At 45.3% G+C, this 21,025-nt stretch overlaps 1 protein-coding gene across 1 annotated transcript in view; it reads left to right on the plus strand.

The window, feature by feature from the left end:
- The window catches only part of LOC135057303 (protein-glutamine gamma-glutamyltransferase E-like), a 266,064-nt gene that overhangs the window by 27,166 nt on the left and 217,873 nt on the right, over positions 1–21,025 (plus strand). The window contains exons 2-3 of the mRNA XM_063963192.1: positions 19,181–19,400; positions 19,473–19,475. Coding sequence (XP_063819262.1) covers positions 19,181–19,400; positions 19,473–19,475 — 223 coding nt within the window. The remainder of the gene's footprint in view (positions 1–19,180; positions 19,401–19,472; positions 19,476–21,025) is intronic.

Genomic DNA, 21,025 nt, shown 5'->3' on the forward strand with positions numbered 1-21,025 from the left:
GATGAATAGGTGGGTTTTTAGTGCCTGTTTGAAGCTGTGCAAGGTAGGGAAGAATCCAATGGAGCGAGGGAGTGCGTTCCACTGAAGGGGTGCAGCACGGGGCATAGTCTTGAACTTGAGCATGGGAAGCAGTGACCAGGGCGGTGGAGAGGCGGCGGTCATTGGTTGACCGTAGAGGGTGGGAGGGAGTATGAAGGGAGAGGAAGTTGGAGATGTAGGGAGCAGTGGAATTAGAGATGGCCTTGTATGTGAGGGTGAGGAGTTTGAAGAGGATTATGTAGGGGAATGGGAGCCAGTGTAGATTTTGTCGAAGGGGAGTTGCAGATGTGGAGCTGAGGGAGAGGAAGATAAGCCTAGCTGCAGAGTTGAGGGCAGATTGGAGGGGAGCAAGATGGGAGCAAGGGAGGCCAGTGAGGAGAACATTGCAGTAGTCGAGTCGTAAGATGACCAGTGAGTGGATGATAAGTTTAGTTGCACTCTGGGAGAGAAATGGCCTGATACGGGCAATGTTGGGTAGCTGGAACCGACAGGATTGTGCCAGAGCTTGGATGTGGGGTGCAAAGGAGAGGGAGGAGTCGAAAGTGACGCCCAAGCAGCGGAGTTGGGGAACGGGGGAGATGGTGGTGTTGTCAACAATGATAGAGATATTGGTCGGGGGTGTTGCTCTGGATGGGGGAAAGATGAGTTCAGTTTTGTCCATGTTGAGCTTTAGAGAGCGCTCAGACATCCAGGAGATTGCAGAGAGGCAGCTGGAAACCTGAGAGAGGACATAGGGGGACAGATCAGGAGAGGAGAGGTAGAGTTGTGTGTCATCAGCATAGAGGTGCTATTGAAGGCCAGAGGAGTTAAGAAGTGCACCCAGGGAAAAGTTGTACAGGGAGAACAGAAGGGGGCCAAGGACAGAACCCTGAGGGACACCAACAGGAAGGATGGAAGGGTGTGAGGTGGTGCCAGAGGCAGACACAGAGAAGGAGCGGTTAGTAAGGTAAGAAGAAAACCAGTCAAGGACAATGCTAGAGAGGCCAGCGTTTTGGAGTGTGCAAAGGAGGAGAGGATGATCCACGGCGTCAAAGGCAGCAGAGAGGTCCAGAAGGATGAGCAGAGAGAAGTGGCCCTTGGATTTGGCCGAAAGCAGGTCATTGGTGACTTTCACCAGGGCAGTCTCAGTGGAGTGGAGTGGGCGAAAGCCAGATTGTAGTGGATCGAGGATGGAGTTGTCAGAGAGGTAGCTTGTGAGATGGCTGTAGACGAGTCATTCAAGTAATTTGGAAGAGAAAGGGAGAAGAGAGATGGGGCAGTAGTTAGTGGGTGATGAAGTGTCGAGGTTGGGTTTTTTGAGGATAGGTGAGACCAGAGCATGTTTGAATGGTGAGGGGAAGATGCTGGTAGAGAGCGAAAGGGTAAAAGAGGTGAGCAAGGTGGGAGCAGGCAGTGGGGGAGAGGGAGCAGAGAAGATGGGAGGGAAGGGGGTAGGTGGAGGGGAGAGGATAAGATGAGGGAGTGGACTTCCTTGTCTGAAGTTGGACGGAAGGAGGACAGGGTGGGATAGACGGAGAGGAGGGATTATGGGGGCAGGGGGAGGCTATGTTCCTCAGATGAAAGAATGAGGATTTGTTTGTGGCTGATACCTGATATTTAAGTGTCAAGCCACTATCAAGGACAATGCCAACATTCAGCATATGATCAGTGTTTTGTAATTCTGAACCTCCAAGCATAAGTGCAGTTGGTTGGCTATGCTGCAGTGTTGTCCATTGATGTTGAGGTCCTATCATAAGGACCTCTGTTTTATCAGGATTCAGTCATAGCCAACTGGCACTCATCCAATTTTGGAGCTCAGCTAGACAGCCATTTAGGATTGTTATTGGGTTTTCAGTACCCGGAGCAAAGGGCAGATACAGTTGAGTATCATATGCATAGCAGTGGTAGACCAGGACATGACGTCTGATTATTTCACCCTGTGGTACCATGCATACTGCAAAAAGCATGGGGGGGATAGTTTAGAACCTTGTAGAACACCACATGGCAGTGTCACTGGTAAGGATGAGTATACTCCAGATGAAAATCTTGGTGACCTACCAGTGAGAAATTATTTGAACCAGCTGAGGACTGTGCCATCCTGTCCACGGAAATTTTTCAGGTACTCAGTTAGAATTCCATGTCCATTGTATCAAATGCAACAGAGAGATCTGTAACCTCTGTCACTTGCCATCAGAGTTTCATTAAGCACACATACCAGGGCTGATTTAGTGCTATGTCTTCTCCTGAGTCCTGACTGGAATAGATCATAAATATTATGGGTTGACAGGCGTGTTTCCAGTTGAGTTGCAACACTTTTTCAATAACCTTTCCAAGAAAAGGAAGGTTTGATACTTGTCTGTACTAAGCATGTTATAAAAGTCACTGCATAATATAGAACTCTCAGGTATCACCTAACACTGGTGATTTGGCATCTTGTACTTTAAGATAAGCCTTTTTTAACTTAAATGTTATATGGAAAACAAGTTAGTTGGATAGATAGACAAAATCCATACAGGTTGTGATTTATTTCCTCAGTAGAAGCCTTTGAGATGTCACTCAGCTTTGGTATAAAAGTTAATGAAAATGGAAAAGTGAAAGGGTAGAAACTAGATGAGAGGAAAGAGAACCAGGGGTGAGATCAAAGAGAGAGAATAAAACAAGACATAGGCTTAACAGAGGAGGCAAACTGTATAATACAGGTTCAAGTTAAACAAGCTAGAATATACCCCTTAGAACAAAACACTACCCTCAATATTAATGTAACCAACAAACTGACACTACTTAACTAAAACTCTAAACTGCCTAGTAAAGGGCTATATTACTTGACCAAGCATCAAAAAAGCAGGACTCTGCATTTCTTAGTAACACTGTACAGACAATGTATTATTATATTATATATCTGACACTTTATATTTCATTAATATATTGGGTACATCTTAATCTACTAACAATTTCATGCCCTACATACACGTTTGTGTAAGCACTCTAAAAAGTGCCTGGCACAGAATACACACACCATTTCATATTTTTTCAGCCACATTTTATGCTTGCATTTCTTGAGTAAAATGTTTCTAACTCTACATGAACCCCCAGTGAGGACATCTATACATTCAGCGCTGCAGTCAGAGCCTCATATATAATTATTATAAAAACATGATAGAGTTTGAAAAATACAGAATACATATCAGCTAAGTAAAACATCCTATAGTACTCCTGACTGTCAAGGGGCTGCATTCAATATTTTGTGCGATTTACCATATAGTTCCCAATATATTAGGGCTTTAAATACAGCGCAAGTCTGTTGCAAAAAACAATTAGCACATAGAGCCCATGATTTTACAGGATCTGGTCTGAAGATCGACAGTGTCTAGGTCGACAGTGTTTAGGTCGACCACTATAGGTCATCAGTCACTAGGTCGACAGGGTTTGAAGGTCGACAGGGTTTCTAGGTCGACATGTTCTAGGGTGACAGGTCAAAAGGTCCACTTGAGTTTTTCACATTTTTTGTTACTTTTTCATACTTAACGATCCACGCGGACTACGATTGGGAACAGTAACCTGTGCCGAGCACTGCGGTAGCAGAGCGAGGCACCTTGCCCGAAGCATGGAGAGCGTAGCGAGCCATGCGAGGGGACACGGTACACTAATTGTGCTTCCCGGTCACTGTACGGAGAAAACGACACAAAAAACCCCATTAAAAACTCATGTCGACCTTTTGACCTGTCGACCTAGAACATGTCGACCTAGAAACCCTGTCGACCTTCAAACCCTGTTGACCTAGTGACTTTCGACCTATAGTGGTTGACCTAAACATTGTCGACCTAGACACTGTCGATCTAATGATCCACAACCGATTTTACTTGCAGGAAAGAAGTTGTATAACCGAATAAATGTATTTATTTTTATAATTACATTTATTTCAAGGAATGCTCATAATGTCAGTATAATACCACCAAGAGCTAATATGGGTGCTGTATATTTAGTCAATATTGAGACGGTCAACATGTTCAGAATTCACAATGTCGAAATCAACGCAATGTCAATATTGGCAAAATGTCACCATTGTGAATGTGGACAGTTAAGCAGGGGACACACTACACGATGGGGGTCATTCAGAGTTGTTCGCTCGCTAGCAGATTTTAGCAGCATTGCACACACTAAGCCGCTGCCCTCTGGGAGAGTATCTTATCTTAGCAGAATTGCGAACGAAAGATTATCAGAATTGCGAATAGAAATTTCTTAGCAGTTTCTGAGTAGCTCGAGACTTACTCCTAAACTGCGATCAGCTCAGCCCGTTTCGTTCCTGGTTTGACGTCACAAACACGCCCTGCGTTCGGCCAGCTATTCCCCCGTTTCTCCAGACACTCCCGCTTTTTATGCTGGCACGCCTGCGTTTTTCCGCACACTCCCAGAAAACGGTCAGTTTCCGCCCAGAAACACCCACTTCCTGTCAATCACACTCCGATCACATAAACGAGAAAAATTCTTAGTTCGGACATGAGTAAATCTACTAAGTTTTGTGCCAAAATACTTAGCGCATGCGCACTGCGTACCATGTGCATTTTTGCCTTAATCGCTCCGTTGCGAAAATCGGCAACGAGCGATCAACTCGGAATGACCCCCGATGTCATTGTAACTAACTACAAGTCGTCTACATCATGCAGTGTGTATGTCCGATTTGGAATGGATGGAATGATATGTGTACAGCCAATCCCCACTTCTCCAGGCCGAAGGGAATTCGACCCGAATATCGCGATTGACAATTGGACTTTCAAATTAATACTAGCCCTAACCTTGACCTTAATTACAGCCTAAACCAACCTCATCCTAACCCTTATTGCATGCTAACCCTAATTGTAGCCTAATACTAACCCTTGTTGCAACCTAACCCTAACCCTAGACCAGCGGCATTTCTAGAGAGAAGGGGACCTGTGCGCAGTCTCCGTGTGTGGGCCCCCTCCTCTCCTGTAGCCGTCACCGCCGCTGTTAGTGCTCTCAGCACTGAGACTCTGGCACAGTGCCAGAGTCTACAGTGCATGCGCAGGACTCCGAAAAAATTACCGCTGCGCCATTTTTTCGGAGTCCTGTTCATGCGCTGTAGACTCTGGCACTGTGCGAGAGTCTCTAGTTCTCAATGCGCTAGCAGCGGCGGTGACGACTACAGGAGAGGGGGTCCACACAGTCACCGATGGACGCTGGAAAGAGGAGTATAGAAGAAATGGGTGCAGTGTGTGTGGTGTGGGCCCCCTCTGGACCCAGGGGCCCATGTGTACCACACACGCTGAATCCATTAGAGATACGCCATTGCCCTAGACGCAGCCTAACCCTGACTGCAGCCTAATCTTAACCCTAAAATCGGGTGTTAAAATTCTGGCTGTCACCATTCAGACAATGCAGATATTACATCACTCGTCTATGCATACCGCTAAGACCCACAACTAAAATCCAAATTTCAGATATAGGTAACTTGTTGACTGGCAGAACATGTTAGAACATGTAGTTCCAAAAAAGCTGGACATGTAAACGTTGTCTAAGCCTGTCCTATATTCTACAGTGCAATTTGTTAATCAATTGTTCAATCACAAAACAGATGCTTAGAAAAATAGTAAGAAGTCAATAAAACACAGGGATCCACCCAACTCATTAGGAATAATAGCAATTAAAATAGTAGGAGAGGCTGCATCCCTATAAATGGTAGCTGTGACACGTAGAGTTCACAGAGAACAGTCATACACACAGAAATCTCACAGTGCAGACACATCATGACAGGTATGTACATGAACTAGATATTTACCAGCCAGCAAATGGGCCTTAGTGGACAAGCAGCAATTTGTTTAAGAGTTACATAGAGAGAACTTGTAAATGTGAATTTAGTGGCACAGTATAGCGTATTTTGTAGTTAACTCTTCTGATAAGGATCTGCTGTTTATATTATCCTGTGTAAGCACTTTACCTACAAGTAAAAAAAAAATATATAATACTTTACATTAAGTGGGCAACAGAAAACTATATAAGGAAGGAAAGAGGGATATTCATATACAATGATTGGGTGTGTGTGTGTGTGTGTGTGTGTGTGTGTGTGTGTGTGTGTGTGGTGGGACGAGTTGGGGGAGAAGAGCCCACATCCTAGGATGCTGACTGATTACCTATGGGGGAGGGGGGGTGGGGAGTGATGGAAGCATGGCGAGCTTGTATCTGGACCTGGGCTTCTAACTTCCACCACTATAGTAACTTTTTTTTATTTTATCAGCTATACTAAAATAACATAAGTGGTTACTACAATGTAAACCAAATAGCTTACAGTGAAGTAGTCATGTGTATTGATATTGCTTTAAACAAAACAGTCTTCCCCAATTACCATAATTTATATTAGTATAGTTAAGCTCCTAAAATGTTTACATATAGTCTGTGATGTAACCACTTACCTGGCACAGCCAGCTGGGATTTCACTGATATGGTCGTATACCATGTGGCCATGCACTGCTTCTCCGTCCCCAGATGATATAGGAGGAAACATGCAGCGTGGATCTTCTTTTTTTCCTCCACCCCACGGCACCACTGTCAAATTTACACCCCAAAATGCCTTGCTGACAGTTTGTAAAGTTAAATTCAGGTACATAGAGGAAAAGGGAGTTCCCCTCTGAGCACTGTGTGCTGATCTCTGCGCTCCAAGTGCAGAAGTCAGCTGGAATCCTCTCTGGGGGTAATCTGTTTCCACTGTGGACAATCTATGGCTACTGGGGGTTTATTGCCACTGAAAGGGTGGGGAGATCAATGACATAGGAAGTTTACTGCCACTGGGGTTAATGTTACAAGGGAGACTTTTGGGCTCTGGGGGAAGTGGGGGTGCTAGACACCACTTGGCATATTTTTCACACAAATATTTACATATCTTTTTTAAAGTATGACTCTTACGCAGAAATGTAAGAAAATCATAAATAAAATGTTGTATAGATTTTTCAAAATAAATTGTCAGTAAATGGTTAAAGCTTCATTACTATGTGCATATTAGCTCCTCCCCCTCCCTAGAAACTTTGCACTCCAGTCTTGATCTATGATTGCGGCCTCCCAAAGTTGGTTGACCAAGGGAGGCTGCAATAATTGATTTTGTTATCTCTGATTGGCTCGCATCCTCATACCCCCTTCAGTATCCATTTTAAGTAGTAATACGTTTGTATAATAGGTTCATAAAAAAAAAATCTAAATTGTACCTAGCATCAATACAGCATGGTAGGTACATGATTATAAAGTTGTTTGTTAAACGCTCCTCTACTCTTTCAGTTTGGCTTGTATGAAACGGGTTGAGTGGGTGTAAAAACCCATCCCAGCGGACTTCACATTCAACTTAAGTACTATTTAGTGTTTTATATTAACTTTTATATTAATTATTACATTTCACCCAAAACTAAATTTGTCTTGGGTGGAGTTCTTCTTTTAATTATATATTTTGGCTTGATTTCCAAACTTCACATTAACGTTGATTTAGCCTTTTTACTATGTCTAATATTATATAACAATTGTGTTTTTTCTGTTAATAATACGTACCTTTAGTCAGAATGCAATGTAAATATCATTAACATATTATAAACATTATAAAACAAATATGGACTAATTTATACACTGTAATTAACTTTACAGTAGCGTATCAAGCAAATACTCATCAAGTAAATTACATTTTACTGCTCAATCATTCTCGTAACTAAGCAAGTTAATAAAAAAACAAAGAGAAACCATCCACATATTAGACCTACATTTGTATTCACACTTATTATATAGTCAAGAGCAAAAGTACAATTTAGTTTTGATGTTTGTGATTTTTACACATAGAACATAGAATTATAAAAAAAAAATAACCTGACCGGTTTATCTAGTTAGCCCATTTCAATGTCTTGCTTTTTGTCCTTTTTATATATTTTGTTTGGTGTGGTATTTATGGGATGAGAGATGTGTCATATTTTTTTTCTTGTATTTATTAGCCATCAGCTTAATATTTGTATTTATATTACATTGAGGGTCCACAGGGGCAGATTTATTAAGCCTGGTGAAGTGATAAAGTGAAAGGTGATAACGCAACAGCCAGTCAGCTCCAAATTGTAATTTTTCAAACCCAGCCTGTAACATGGAAGTTAGGAGCTGACTGGCTGGTGCTTTATCACCTTCCACTTTATCACTTCACCAGGCTTAATAAATCTGCCCCACGGTTTTAAGATGTCTATTGTCAAACTTGTTTTGCTGTCAATCTTACAAAAAAACAGCCTTTGTCTGAGAATTGCCGCATTAATAAAGTATTGAGAGTATGTATTAAAAGTGTAGGTTGCACAAATGTAGCCCTTTTTAGGTCTCTATGGGAACTGTGAAAATGGCAAGTGTATCAAGCTCAGAATAGTTTGGCCTTTCAGATCTTGCCTCTCCATAGCTAACACTGTGCATAATTCAGATTTGGTTGGAAATGGCATTGCTGCTGCTAACTTGGAAGCAGCAGCGATGCTCTAGTATGGTAATGCAGCAGGAGGCACCTTCCCGAACCCGAGAATCCTGACACGTAAGTAGGGACGGGGCCAGACTGCCACATCACTAAGCCCCACTACAACATGTCAAAATGCCATGATTCATGGGTTCACTGATAAGGTCAGGGTTAAATGGTACGATTTTGCATCATTTAGCCCATCACGCCACCATACAGAACCACAAATCCCAGGTATAATCGCACCCTGCCTGCTAAACTAGGAAGAGGTGGGCATGCAGATCTGGTCACTCTTCCGTGAGTGCAGGGGACTACCCTAATAATCGTGAGTCTCCTGAACACCATAGTGGGGTGTGGGCCATGTTTGAAAGTGAAAATGGCACAATGTTGCAAGGTTTTAAGAGATCCTATTTTTATATTGTCAAAAAACTGCCTGGAATAAAAAAAATGTGCATGGAATTAATATTGAAATAGTGCCCATTGGGGGTCATTCCGAGTTGTTCGCTCGCTGCCGTTTTTAGCAGAATTGCGATCAGGCTAAAAACCGGCAGTTCTGCGCATGCGTATGGTCCACAGGGTGCACGCGCTAAGTACTTTCACACAAAACTATGCAATTTTACACAGGGCCGAGCAACGCTTTTCAGTCGCTCTGCTGATCGGTGAGTGATTGACAGGAAAGGGGCGTTTCTGGGTGGTAACTGAGCGTTTTCCGGGAGTGTGCTAAAAAAAACGCAGGCGTGTCTGGCTAAAATGCAGGAGCGGCTGGAGAAACGGGGGAGTGGCTGGCCGAACACAGGGCGTGTTTGTGACGTCAAACCAGAAACCAAACAGTCTGCAGTGGTCGCAATCTAGGAGTAGGTCTGGAGCTACTCAAAAACTGCAGGGTAATATTTAATAGCAGAAATGCTAACCTTTCGTTAGCAATTCTGCTAAGCTAAGATACACTCCCAGAGGGCGGCGGCCTAGCGTGTGCAATGCTGCTAAAAGCAGCTAGCGAGCGTTCAACTTGGAATGAGGGCCATTGTCTTTACTATTGCTATTAATGGCAATTACAGAGGAAAATAAGATGGGCAGTGAAGTTGGGAATGGATTGAAGAATGACAAGATAAAAGTGGAGTAGTCTAGAGAGGGTTAGGTTATAATGATCAGACTTGCATAAGTAATGCAACCAGAAAATTATTCCCTCTAGCCACTGTGATTCCTATGAAGACAAGATAACCACTGTCAAGGAGAAAAAGCCCTTGTCAAGGAGTATGGTGATAACATCATGGAAACAGGTTTGGGCTTTGATAACGACAGGACAGATGTTCAAGATGAGCAGCGATCTGGCCGGCTAAGCATGCCCACAACAGGCAGTGCACCAAACACACACCGTGACATGACAATATCACCTTACTCCGCGACAAGTTGGTGATGAATTTCAGCTGCTGATGTGCCCTTTAGACGTAGAAATCTGATCACACTGCGCACCTCAATGTTTGACCACCAGACCCGCCATCTTATAGCTGATGTTGGGACAGTGTGATTGATATGAGGCGCGGTCTAATGGCCATGAGGGGAAGCAGTGGTCTACCTGCTCTGGCCTGGCTGGAAATTAGAATGAAATAGAGAACATAACACAAGTGAGAAGACTTCTTACCTTACTTATTAAACGACCCTCATATATTGGCATAATTATTACATTCTTAAACTTCAGCCAACAGTGCAAATAGAAGTACCCAGCATAGAACATTTGAATAGTTTAAGAGTGGGCAGAGGGGTAGAGGGTCAATTAGGTTTCATGCTCTAAAGTACCTAAAAATGTCTGCGTAATTTGCAATTTTTAACTGTTATACTTATTTAGAAAGCAGGATCATATCTCTGCATGGAACCTATCTGTGGGGTATATTTACTGAAGAGCAGCTTTTTAGAAGTGGAGCTGATGTCCGTAGCAATCAATCAGATTCTAGGGATTCAGTATGATTTACCGACGGACACAATGCCGACTGTCATAATCCTGACAGCCATTGACCTACAGTCAAAATACCAACACGGTCAAAAATAAGAATTTACTTACCGATAATTCTATTTCTCATAGTCCGTAGTGGATGCTGGGGACTTCGAAAGGACCATGGGGAATAGCGGCTCCGCAGGAGACTGGGCACAAAGTAAAAGCTTTAGGACTAGCTGGTGTGCACTGGCTCCTCCCCCTATGACCCTCCTCCAAGCCTCAGTTAGGATACTGTGCCCGGACGAGCGTACACAATAAGGAAGGATTTTGAATCCCGGGTAAGACTCATACCAGCCACACCAATCACACCGTACAACTTGTGATCTGAACCCAGTTAACAGCATGATAACAGAAGGAGCCTCTGAAAAGATGGCTCACAACAACAATAACCCGATTTTTGTAACAATAACTATGTACAAGTAATGCAGACAATCCGCACTTGGGATGGGCGCCTAGCATCCACTACGGACTATGAGAAATAGAATTATCGGTAAGTAAATTCTTATTTTCTCTAACGTCCTAGTGGATGCTGGGGACTCCGAAAGGACCATGGGGATTATACCAAAGCTCCCAAACGGGCGGGAGAGTGCGGATGACTCTGCAGCACCGAATGAGAGAACTCCAGGTCCTCCTCAGCCAGGGTATCAAATTTGTAGAATTTAGCAAACGTGTTTGCCCCTGACCAAGTAGCTGCTCGGCAAAGTTGTAAAGCCGAGACCCCTCGGGCAGCCACCCAAGATGAGCCCACTTTCCGTGTGGAATGGGCTTTTACAGATTTTGGCTGTGGCAGGCCTGCCACAGAATGTGCAAGCTGAATTGTACTACAAATCCAACGAGCAATTGTCTGCTTAGAAGCAGGAGCACCCAGCTTGTTGGGTGCATACAGGATAAACAGCGAGTCAGATTTTCTGACTCCAGCCGTCCTGGAAACATATATTTTCAGGGCCCTGACTACGTCCAGCAACTTGGAATCCTCCAAGTCCCTAGTAGCCGCAGGCACCACAATAGGTTGGTTTAAGTGAAATGCTGAAACCACCTTAGGGAGAAATTGAGGACGAGTCCTTAATTCTGCCCTGTCCGTACGAAAAATTAGGTAAGGGCTTTTATAGGATAAAGCCGTCAATTCTGATACACGCCTGGCTGAAGCCAGGGCTAACAGCATTACCACTTTCCATGTGAGATATTTCAAGTCCACAGTGGTGAGTGGTTCAAACCAATGTGATTTTAGGAATCCCAACACTACATTGAGATCCCAAGGTGCCACTGGAGGCACAAAAGGAGGCTGTATATGCAGTACTCCCTTGACAAACGTCTGAACTTCAGGAACAGAAGCTAGTTCTTTTTGGAAGAATATCGACAGGGCCGAAATTCGAACCTTAATGGACCCTAATTTGAGGCCCATAGACAGTCCTGTTTGCAGGAAAAGCAGGAATCGACCCAGTTGAAATTCCTCCGTAGGGGCCTTCCTGGCCTCGCACCACGCAACATATTTACGCCAAATACGGTGATAATGTTGTACGGTTACATCCTTCCTGGCTTTGATCAGGGTAGGGATGACTTCATCCGGAATGCCTTTTTCCTTCAGGATCCGGCGTTCAACCGCCATGCCGTCAAACGCAGCCGCGGTAAGTCTTGGAACAGACATGGTCCCTGCTGGAGCAGGTCCTGTCTTAGAGGTAGAGGCCACGGGTCTTCCGTGAGCATCTCTTGAATTTCCGGGTACCAAGTCCTTCTTGGCCAATCCGGAGCCACGAGTATAGTCTTTACTCCTCTCCTTCTTATGATTCTCAGTACTTTTGGTATGAGAGGAAGAGGAGGGAACACATACACTGACCGGTACACCCACGGTGTTACCAGAGCGTCCACAGCTATTGCCTGAGGGTCCCTTGACCTGGAGCAATATCTGTCCAGTTTTTTGTTGAGGCGAGACGCCATCATGTCCACCTTTGGTTTTTCCCAACGGTTCACAATCATGTGGAAGACTTCTGGGTGAAGTCCCCACTCCCCCGGGTGAAGATCGTGTCTGCTGAGGAAGTCTGCTTCCCAGTTGTCCACTCCCGGAATGAACACTGCTGACAGTGCTATCACATGATTTTCCGCCCAGCGAAGAATCCTTGCCACTTCCGTCATTGCCCTCCTGCTTCTTGTGCCGCCCTGTCTGTTTACGTGGGCGACTGCCGTGATGTTGTCCGACTGGATCAATACAGGCTGACCCTGAAGCAGAGGCCTTGCCTGACTTAGGGCATTGTAAATGGCCCTTAGTTCCAGGATATTTATGTGAAGTGACGTTTCCATGCTTGACCACAAGCCCTGGAAATTTTTTTTCCCTGTGTGACTGCTCCCCAGCCTCTCAGGCTGGCATCCGTGGTCACCAGGACCCAATCCTGAATGCCGAATCTGCGGCCCTCTAGGAGATGAGCACTCTGTAACCACCACAGGAGAGACACCCTTGTCCTTGGAGACAGGGTTATCCGCTGATGCATTTGAAGATGCGATCCGGACCATTTGTCTAGCAGATCCAACTGAAAAGTTCTTGCGTGGAATCTGCCGAATGGAATCGCTTCGTAAGAAGCCGCCATCTTTCCCAGGACCCTTGTGCACTGATGCACTGACACCTGGCCTGGTCTTAGGACTTTCCTGACTAGGTCGGATAACTCCCTGGCTTTCTCTTCCGGGAGAAACACCTTTTTCTGTACTGTGTCCAGAATCATCCCTAGGAACAGCAGACGTGTCGTCGGAATCAGCTGCGATTTTGGAATATTTAGAATCCATCCGTGCTGTCGTAGTACTATTTGAGATAGTGCTACTCCGACCTCTAACTGTTCTCTGGACCGTGCCCTTATCAGGAGATCGTCCAAGTAAGGGATAATTAAGACGCCTTTTCTTCGAAGAAGAATCATCATTTCGGCCATTACCTTGGTAAAGACCCGGGGTGCCGTGGACAATCCAAACGGCAGCGTCTGAAACTGATAGTGTACCACAAACCTGAGGTACCCTTGGTGAGAAGGGCAAATTGGGACATGGAGGTAAGCATCCTTGATGTCCAGAGACACCATGTAGTCCCCTTCTTCCAGGTTCGCTATCACTGCTCTGAGTGACTCCATCTTGAACTTGAACCTTTTTATGTAAGTGTTCAAGGCTTTCAGATTTAAAATGGGTCTCACCGAGCCGTCCGGCTTCGGTACCACAAACAGCGTGGAGTAATACCCCTTTCCCTGTTGTAGGAGGGGTACCTTGATTATCACTTGCTGGGAATACAGCTTGTGAATGGCTTCCAATACCGCCTCCCTGTCGGGGGTAGACGTTGGTAAAGCAGACTTCAGGAACCGGCGAGGGGGAGACGTCTCGAATTCCAATTTGTACCCCTGAGATACTACCTGCAGGATCCAGGGGTCCACTTGCGAGTGAGCCCACTGCGCGCTGAAATTCTTGAGACGGGCCCCCACCGTGCCTGAGTCCGCTTGTAAGGCCCCAGCGTCATGCTGAGGACTTGGCAGAAGCGGGGGAAGGCTTCTGTTCGTGGGAAGAAGCTGTCTGTTGCAGTCTTTTTCCCCTTCCTCTGCCCCGGGGCAGATATGAGTGGCCTTTTGCCCGCTTGCCCTTATGGGGACGAAAGGACTGAGCCTGAAAAGACGGTATCTTTTTCTGCTGCGAGGTGACTTGGGGTAAAAAGGTGGATTTCCCAGCCGTTGCCGTGGCCACCAGGTCCGATACCCCGCCCCCAAATAACTCCTCCCCTTTATACGGCAATACTTCCATATGCCGTTTGGAATCCGCATCCCCTGACCACTGTCGCGTCCATAATCCTCTTCTGGCAGAAATGGACATCGCACTTACTCTTGATGCCAGAGTGCAAATGTCTCTCTGTGCATCTCGCATATATAGGAATGCATCCTTTAAATGCTCTATAGTCAATAATATATTGTCCCTGTCCAGGGTATCAATATTTTCAGTCAGGGAATCCGACCAAGCCACCCCAGCACTGCACATCCAGGCTGAGGCGATTGCTGGTCGCAGTATAACACCAGTATGTGTGTATATACTTTTAAGGATATTTTCCAGCCTCCTATCTGCTGGCTCCTTAAGGGTGGCCGTTTCTGGAGACGGTAACGCCACTTGTTTTGATAAGCGTGTGAGCGCCTTATCCACCCTAGGGGGTGTTTCCCAACGAGCCCTAACCTCTGGTGGGAAGGGATATAGTGCCAATAATTTTTTAGAAATTAGCAGTTTTTTGTCGGGGGTAACCCACGCTTCATCACACACTTCATTCAATTCATCTGATTCAGGAAAAACTACGGGTAGTTTTTTCACACCCCACATAATACCCCTTTTTGTGGTACTTGCAGTATCAGAGATGTGCAAAACCTCCTTCATTGCCGTGATCATGTAACGTGTGGCCCTACTGGAAAATACGTTTGTTTCTTCACCGTCGACACTGGAGTCAGTGTCTGTGTCTGGGTCCGTGTCGACCCACTGAGGTAACGGGCGTTTAATAGCCCCTGACGGTGTTTGAGACGCCTGGACAGGCACTAACTGAGCTGCCGGCTGTCTCATGTCGTCAACAGTTTTCTGTAACGTGCCGACACTGTCACGTAATTCCTTAATTACGGCCATCCATTCAGGTGTCGACTCCCTAGGGGGTGACATCACCATTATAGGCAATTGCTCCACCTCCACATCATTTTCCTCCTCATACATGTCGACACACACGTACCGACACCCAGCACACACACAGGGAATGCTCTGATAGAGGACAGGACCCACTTAGCCCCTTGGGGAGACAGAGGGAGAGTTTGCCAGCACACACCAGAGCGCTATATATGTATAGGGACAACCTTACAATAAGTGTCTATCCCTTATAGCTGCTTATATCTGTTATTTTGCCAAATAAGTGCCCCCCTCTCTTTTTTTACCCTGTTTCTGTAGTTGCAGGATGCAGGGGAGATTCTGGGAGCCTTCCTACCAGCGGAGCTGTGTGGGAAAAATGGCGCTGTGTGCTGAGGAGATAGGCCCTGCCCCCTTCACGGCGGGCTCTTCTCCCGCTTTTTTCTGGAAAACTGGCAGGGGTTAAATACATCCATATAGCCCAGGAGCTATATGTGATGTATTTTTTGCCAAATAAGGTAAATTCATTGCTTCCCAGGGCGCCCCCCCCCCCAGCGCCCTGCACCCTCAGTGACCGAAGTGTGAAGTGTGCTGAGAGCAATGGCGCACAGCTGCAGTGCTGTGCGCTACCTTATGAAGACAGGAAAGTCTTCTGCCGCCGATTTATGGACCTCTTCTTGCTTCAGCATCTGTAAGGGGGCCGGCGGCGCGGCTCCGGGACCCATCCATGGCTGGGCCTGTGATCGTCCCTCTGGAGCTAATGTCCAGTAGCCTAAGAAGCCCAATCCACTCTGCACGCAGGTGAGTTCGCTTCTTCTCTCCTTAGTCCCTCGATGCAGTGAGCCTGTTGCCAGCAGGTCTCACTGAAAATAAAAAACCTATTTAAACTTTTACTCTAAGCAGCTCAGGAGAGCCACCTAGATTGCACCCTTCTCGTTCGGGCACAAAATCTTAACTGAGGCTTGGAGGAGGGTCATAGGGGGAGGAGCCAGTGCACACCAGCTAGTCCTAAAGCTTTTACTTTGTGCCCAGTCTCCTGCGGAGCCGCTATTCCCCATGGTCCTTTCGGAGTCCCCAGCATCCACTAGGACGTTAGAGAAATACTGTTGGTATTGTGTCTGTCGCAACTGCTACCCGATTCTAGCTATTATCTTCCAGAAGTGGATAGATAAATAAGAAGAATGTGATTGGTTGCTATGGGCAATATCTCCACTTCTAAAAAGCAGCTCTTAAGTAAATATACCCCCGTGACTTACACCATATGGTAGCTGCCTGATGGCCTGTGGCATAGTTTCAGTGTTTCACTTCCTATAGCTTGCTTTACTCTAAACCAGCATAGGGATCATCAGTGAGCTGACATTTCTTAATCCTTGCTAAAGTATACCTGTTTAGCTGGTCCATGTTGATCCATACACAGAACACACATAGTTTCCTTATTACTGCGGAACCAAAGAAACTTATTCAGAAGTAAATTAAAAGTGCTGAGATTCCAGTTTGTGTGTCACACTTTCTGCTCTTGACAATGTACATCATGCAAATGTGCTAGTCGGAGGTATGAGTCAAGAACACATGCCAAACATGTGACGTTATGACACCATGAAGAGGGGGCAGGGTTGCAGCACCAGGAAGGAGTAGAATCCCCAGCCATGCATGGATCATCTTAAGCTTGGGTCTTCAACCTACGGCCCTCCAGCTGCAGTGGAACTACACATCCCAGCATGCCTTGCCTCACTTTTAGAATGTTTTAATAGCAAAACTGTGGCAGGGCATGCTGGGATGTGCAGTTCCACAGCAGCTGGAGGGCCACAGGTTGAAGACACATGATCTTAAGAATGCTCCGGATGTCTCTGAAGCAGTGACCGGGGGATCCTAAGGACACTCTCGGTGGCTCTCTAGGCACCATGAAAGCAAAATGTTGGTTCCACGTGGGAGCAACGGTGTCACCTACTAAGAGATGCACCCTGGGCAGTAGCACTGCTCACCCACCCCAGTTGAAGCCATGCAAGTGGTGACCCCAACCTTAATGTCCCCCAGGGTCTGGGTGGCAACTTTGAGTCTGGTAGGCAGATGCAAGCAAGTGGCCCAGCTTTTATATCAGCACATGCAATGGATTTGTATGCGGCACTCAAAATGAACACACAGACGAAAGTGTTTCTGTACACTGAAATGTTGCTCTTTTTGCGCAGAACGGGTCTTGCAATATTGCTTGCAGCCCCTTGTCGTTGGGGGACGGCACCTGGTAGTGTTCTTCAAAACAGGGCGTGTCACCCCCATTTTGAAGGCATAATGGGTCCAAGGTCTGCATCGTCGATTTTCTGGACCCCAGTGTCCGTCCGATGGCCAGCCTGAGTAAGCTTCAGCTTACGCATGCTAGCCGGTGCCTGAAACAATCGCGAATTGTTACCAATGTTCGTGATGTTGATCTGAGGTTGCATCCTTAGACGCAGTATTCGGATCTCGCAAATGCTAACGGAAGGCGCAATATCCTACAGATGCCTACTGCTGAATTTACATTTTAATGACACAGAATTGCACAGCCGCATCCTTGTACTGGGGGTAGGTGGCCCTCCCAAATCAGCAAAACTGCAGCCAAGGCATGTAGGCATCATGCAACCTGTATTAGTTTTGCCCCCACCCGTCTCTGTACTGGCACATGCCTTTGCACACTGTATTGCAGAACTTGAATAAAATGAAATGACATTTTTCCAAAATGACAGGGGGTGTCCCATTATTACGTGGCACATTACCAATGTTTGCCTCCGACCCCCACCACCACCCATTATCCATGTGTGGGTCAGGTTTGGTTCATTAGATCTACAGTAAAAAGGTCTACAGTCAATACGTGGAGCCCAAATGGTCGACATGGAAAAGGCTGACAGGGTCAAAAGGTCGACAGGAAAAGTTAGACAGTACAAATGGTTGACAGGGTCAAAAGGTTGACATGGAAATGGTTGACACAAAAAATTTTTTACACACGTTTGGGTGTTTTTTAGGTGTTTTTTTTTCACTTTTACATTCTAAAAGCTCCCGTTAGTGTACAGCATCCCCTTGTGTAGGTATGGTATTCAGGTTACTATTCCCTAACGCAGTCCACGTGGATGGTAAAGCATTAAAAAGTTGAAAAAAGTGAAAGTAACTAATTAGCCTGCTCTCAGGCTGAAGGCCTAAAGACCTGAAATGGGCCTCGTGGATCGAGCCCTCATTCTCTCCACACCCCAGGAACCCTTATCTGGCTTTTACCAAAAGCTCTCAGCAGAGCAATCACAAACATCTTCCTGGGGTTTTAAAATACATAGGCCAGAAACCTGAGAAAAACATACTGTATCTCTCATTTATCACTTTTAGCAGTACCTCTATCACAATATATAATATAGATAGGTGTGTGTGTGTGTGTGTGCGTGTGTGCGTGTGTGCGTGTGTGCGCGCGTGTGTGCGTGTGTGTGTGTGTGTGTGTAAGTATATGTGGTCGGTGCATTCTACTTTTTGGCCACAATATATCCTCACACATTTTTTACGTTTTAAGTTGTTTGCTAATTTGCCAGTTAACATGATAGCGAGACGATTCATAGCCTATGTTACTCGGAGGACCTCAAAGAACATTTCAGTGAAAAACCCATCAAAATTGGTTCAGTCGTTGCTGAGTTTACCCTGGACATACATACATAGAAACAAATATATATATATATATATATATATATATATATATATATATATATAATCTGGGATGTAGTTGACATACCGGCATACAAGATCCGGCGGGTCAGAATACCAGCACCGGAATCCCGACAGCAGGAATCCCAAGTATAAATTTGCCCGGAGTGTGTGTGTGTGTGTGTGCGTGTGTGTGTGTGGGGAGGGGGGTAGGCTCCAGGGAGGGAGGGTTAAAGCTAGGCTGCGGATGGTTTAGGATTAGAGTTACTCTGCTCCACCGCCCCTGTTGGGATTTGTAAGGCTGTCGGGATGTCAGTGTCAGTATTTTGACCGCTGGCATACTGACTTCTGGGACCCCATACCCATATATATATTGCTGTACAATGGGACACATTTTGTGTATATAAGAATGTCATATAACAAAAGAAGTGTCACCCAAAAATGGATGAAAGTCACTGTGCATAACTTGCTTTTTCATCGCAGCTCTACAAATAACCGACTACGACCTTCAAGTAAATGCTAATAAAAAAGCACACAACTGCAGCGCCTATATGGGCAATGACCTGGTTGTACGCAGGGGGCAGGAAATTCTCATGACCTTGACCTTTAATGCAGCTCTGAAAGCTGAAGACCGGGTGCAGTTCACAGCCAGTCTTGTAACATCAGCAGGAGGTAAGCAGAAGATATATGGTGCATTTAACGTACTTATTAACATTCTAGAGGCTAAGGGGCCTATTTATTAAGCAGGTTTTTCTTTAAATAATGCAGCATTTTATACATCACTGCTATTTAATACAGACCAGCCTAATGGTATCCGGACTCCGGGTCGTCACCACTTAGGTCAACACCCATTAGGTCAACACTAGAAATAGGTCGACACGACCATTAGGTCAACATGAACAAGGTCGACATGCAAAAAGGTTGACATGAGTTTTTAAAAAAATCTTTTTTGAACTTTTTCATACTTTGCAATCCACGCGGACTACGATTGGGAACAGTAACCTTGCCCGAAGCATGGCGAGCGAAACGAGCCATGCCAGGTGACACGGTGCACTAATTGAGGTTCCAGGTCACTTTACAAAGAAAACGACACCAAAAAAACATGAAAAAATCATGTCAAAGTTTTTCCATGTTGACCTTGTTCAAGTCGACCTAATGGCTATGTCGACCTATTTGTCGTGTCGACCTAACCACTGTCGATCAATAGGTGTCGAATTAATGTGTGTCGACCTAGACACTGTCGACCCTGAGTCCCATACCCCAGCCTAATGCAGGCGATTTCGCAGAAACCTACCGCAGTCCCCATTATTATCTACGGGAATTGCATTCTGACCCCTATGTACCAAACTTTACTTTTCAGAGGCTGGTCCCGTTGGTTTACACCAGTGATGGCTAACCTTGACACTCCAGCTGTTGTTGAACTACATATCCCAGCATGCCCTGCTACAGTTTTGTTATTTGGCCATGCTAAAACTGATGCAGGGCATGCTGGGATGTGTAGTTCAACAACAGCTGGAGTGTCAGGGTTAGCCATCACTGGTTTACACCATTCAGGGATATTCAGTGGAGAGACATTTTACAATCCCTCTCCCACAGCCTTCAATAACTGACACTGTGCTACTGCTGTCCATGCGAGTTACATTTAGTACATAGCGGGTTTGTCCATGTATAAAATAATTATTTCCAATGCTATGTACACTAAAAAAAATTGAGGCACTTCTACGATTCTTTGTGCATAGGACTCTAAGCAGCATATTTAGCAACTACCATAATTTTGTCCTGTTAAATGTCATGTCCTATCACAATTTGCTGCTATAAAAGATGAAGCTTTGGGGTAATTTACCAAGCACCCAGCTGGGACATCACATCTGAACAAATTATAATGATAGCTTTCACTATACTGCCGGATTCGGACAAGGGTGTGCCACACCATATGAGCAGCCAACAGGCGCACATGCGCATAGCAAAAACTATGCAAAGAGGGACAGGAAGACGGACAGGAAGAACTCTAGCCCTTGCCTCTAACTCTTGCTTTTTGGAACTTGTTATAGAGAACCATGAGGATGGCTGCTGCAAGCGGTTTTGTACTGAATACAGGAAATGTCTCCAATATCTGCTGCGTTATATCGTTCTTAAATAGCTGCAATGCTTTATTTTTCCACAGAACATGCAGAAACTACAAATTATAAAATTACATCTGGAGATAACCTTAGCGACTCGCTTTTGCCATTTTCTAACTGTAGGTTTTATAAAATGGACTTTAGATATTTGTGAATAAGAACTAATTTTCTTTTTCT

This window comes from Pseudophryne corroboree, chromosome 3 (assembly GCF_028390025.1).
Source record: "Pseudophryne corroboree isolate aPseCor3 chromosome 3, aPseCor3.hap2, whole genome shotgun sequence".
Taxonomy (NCBI): domain Eukaryota; kingdom Metazoa; phylum Chordata; class Amphibia; order Anura; family Myobatrachidae; genus Pseudophryne; species Pseudophryne corroboree.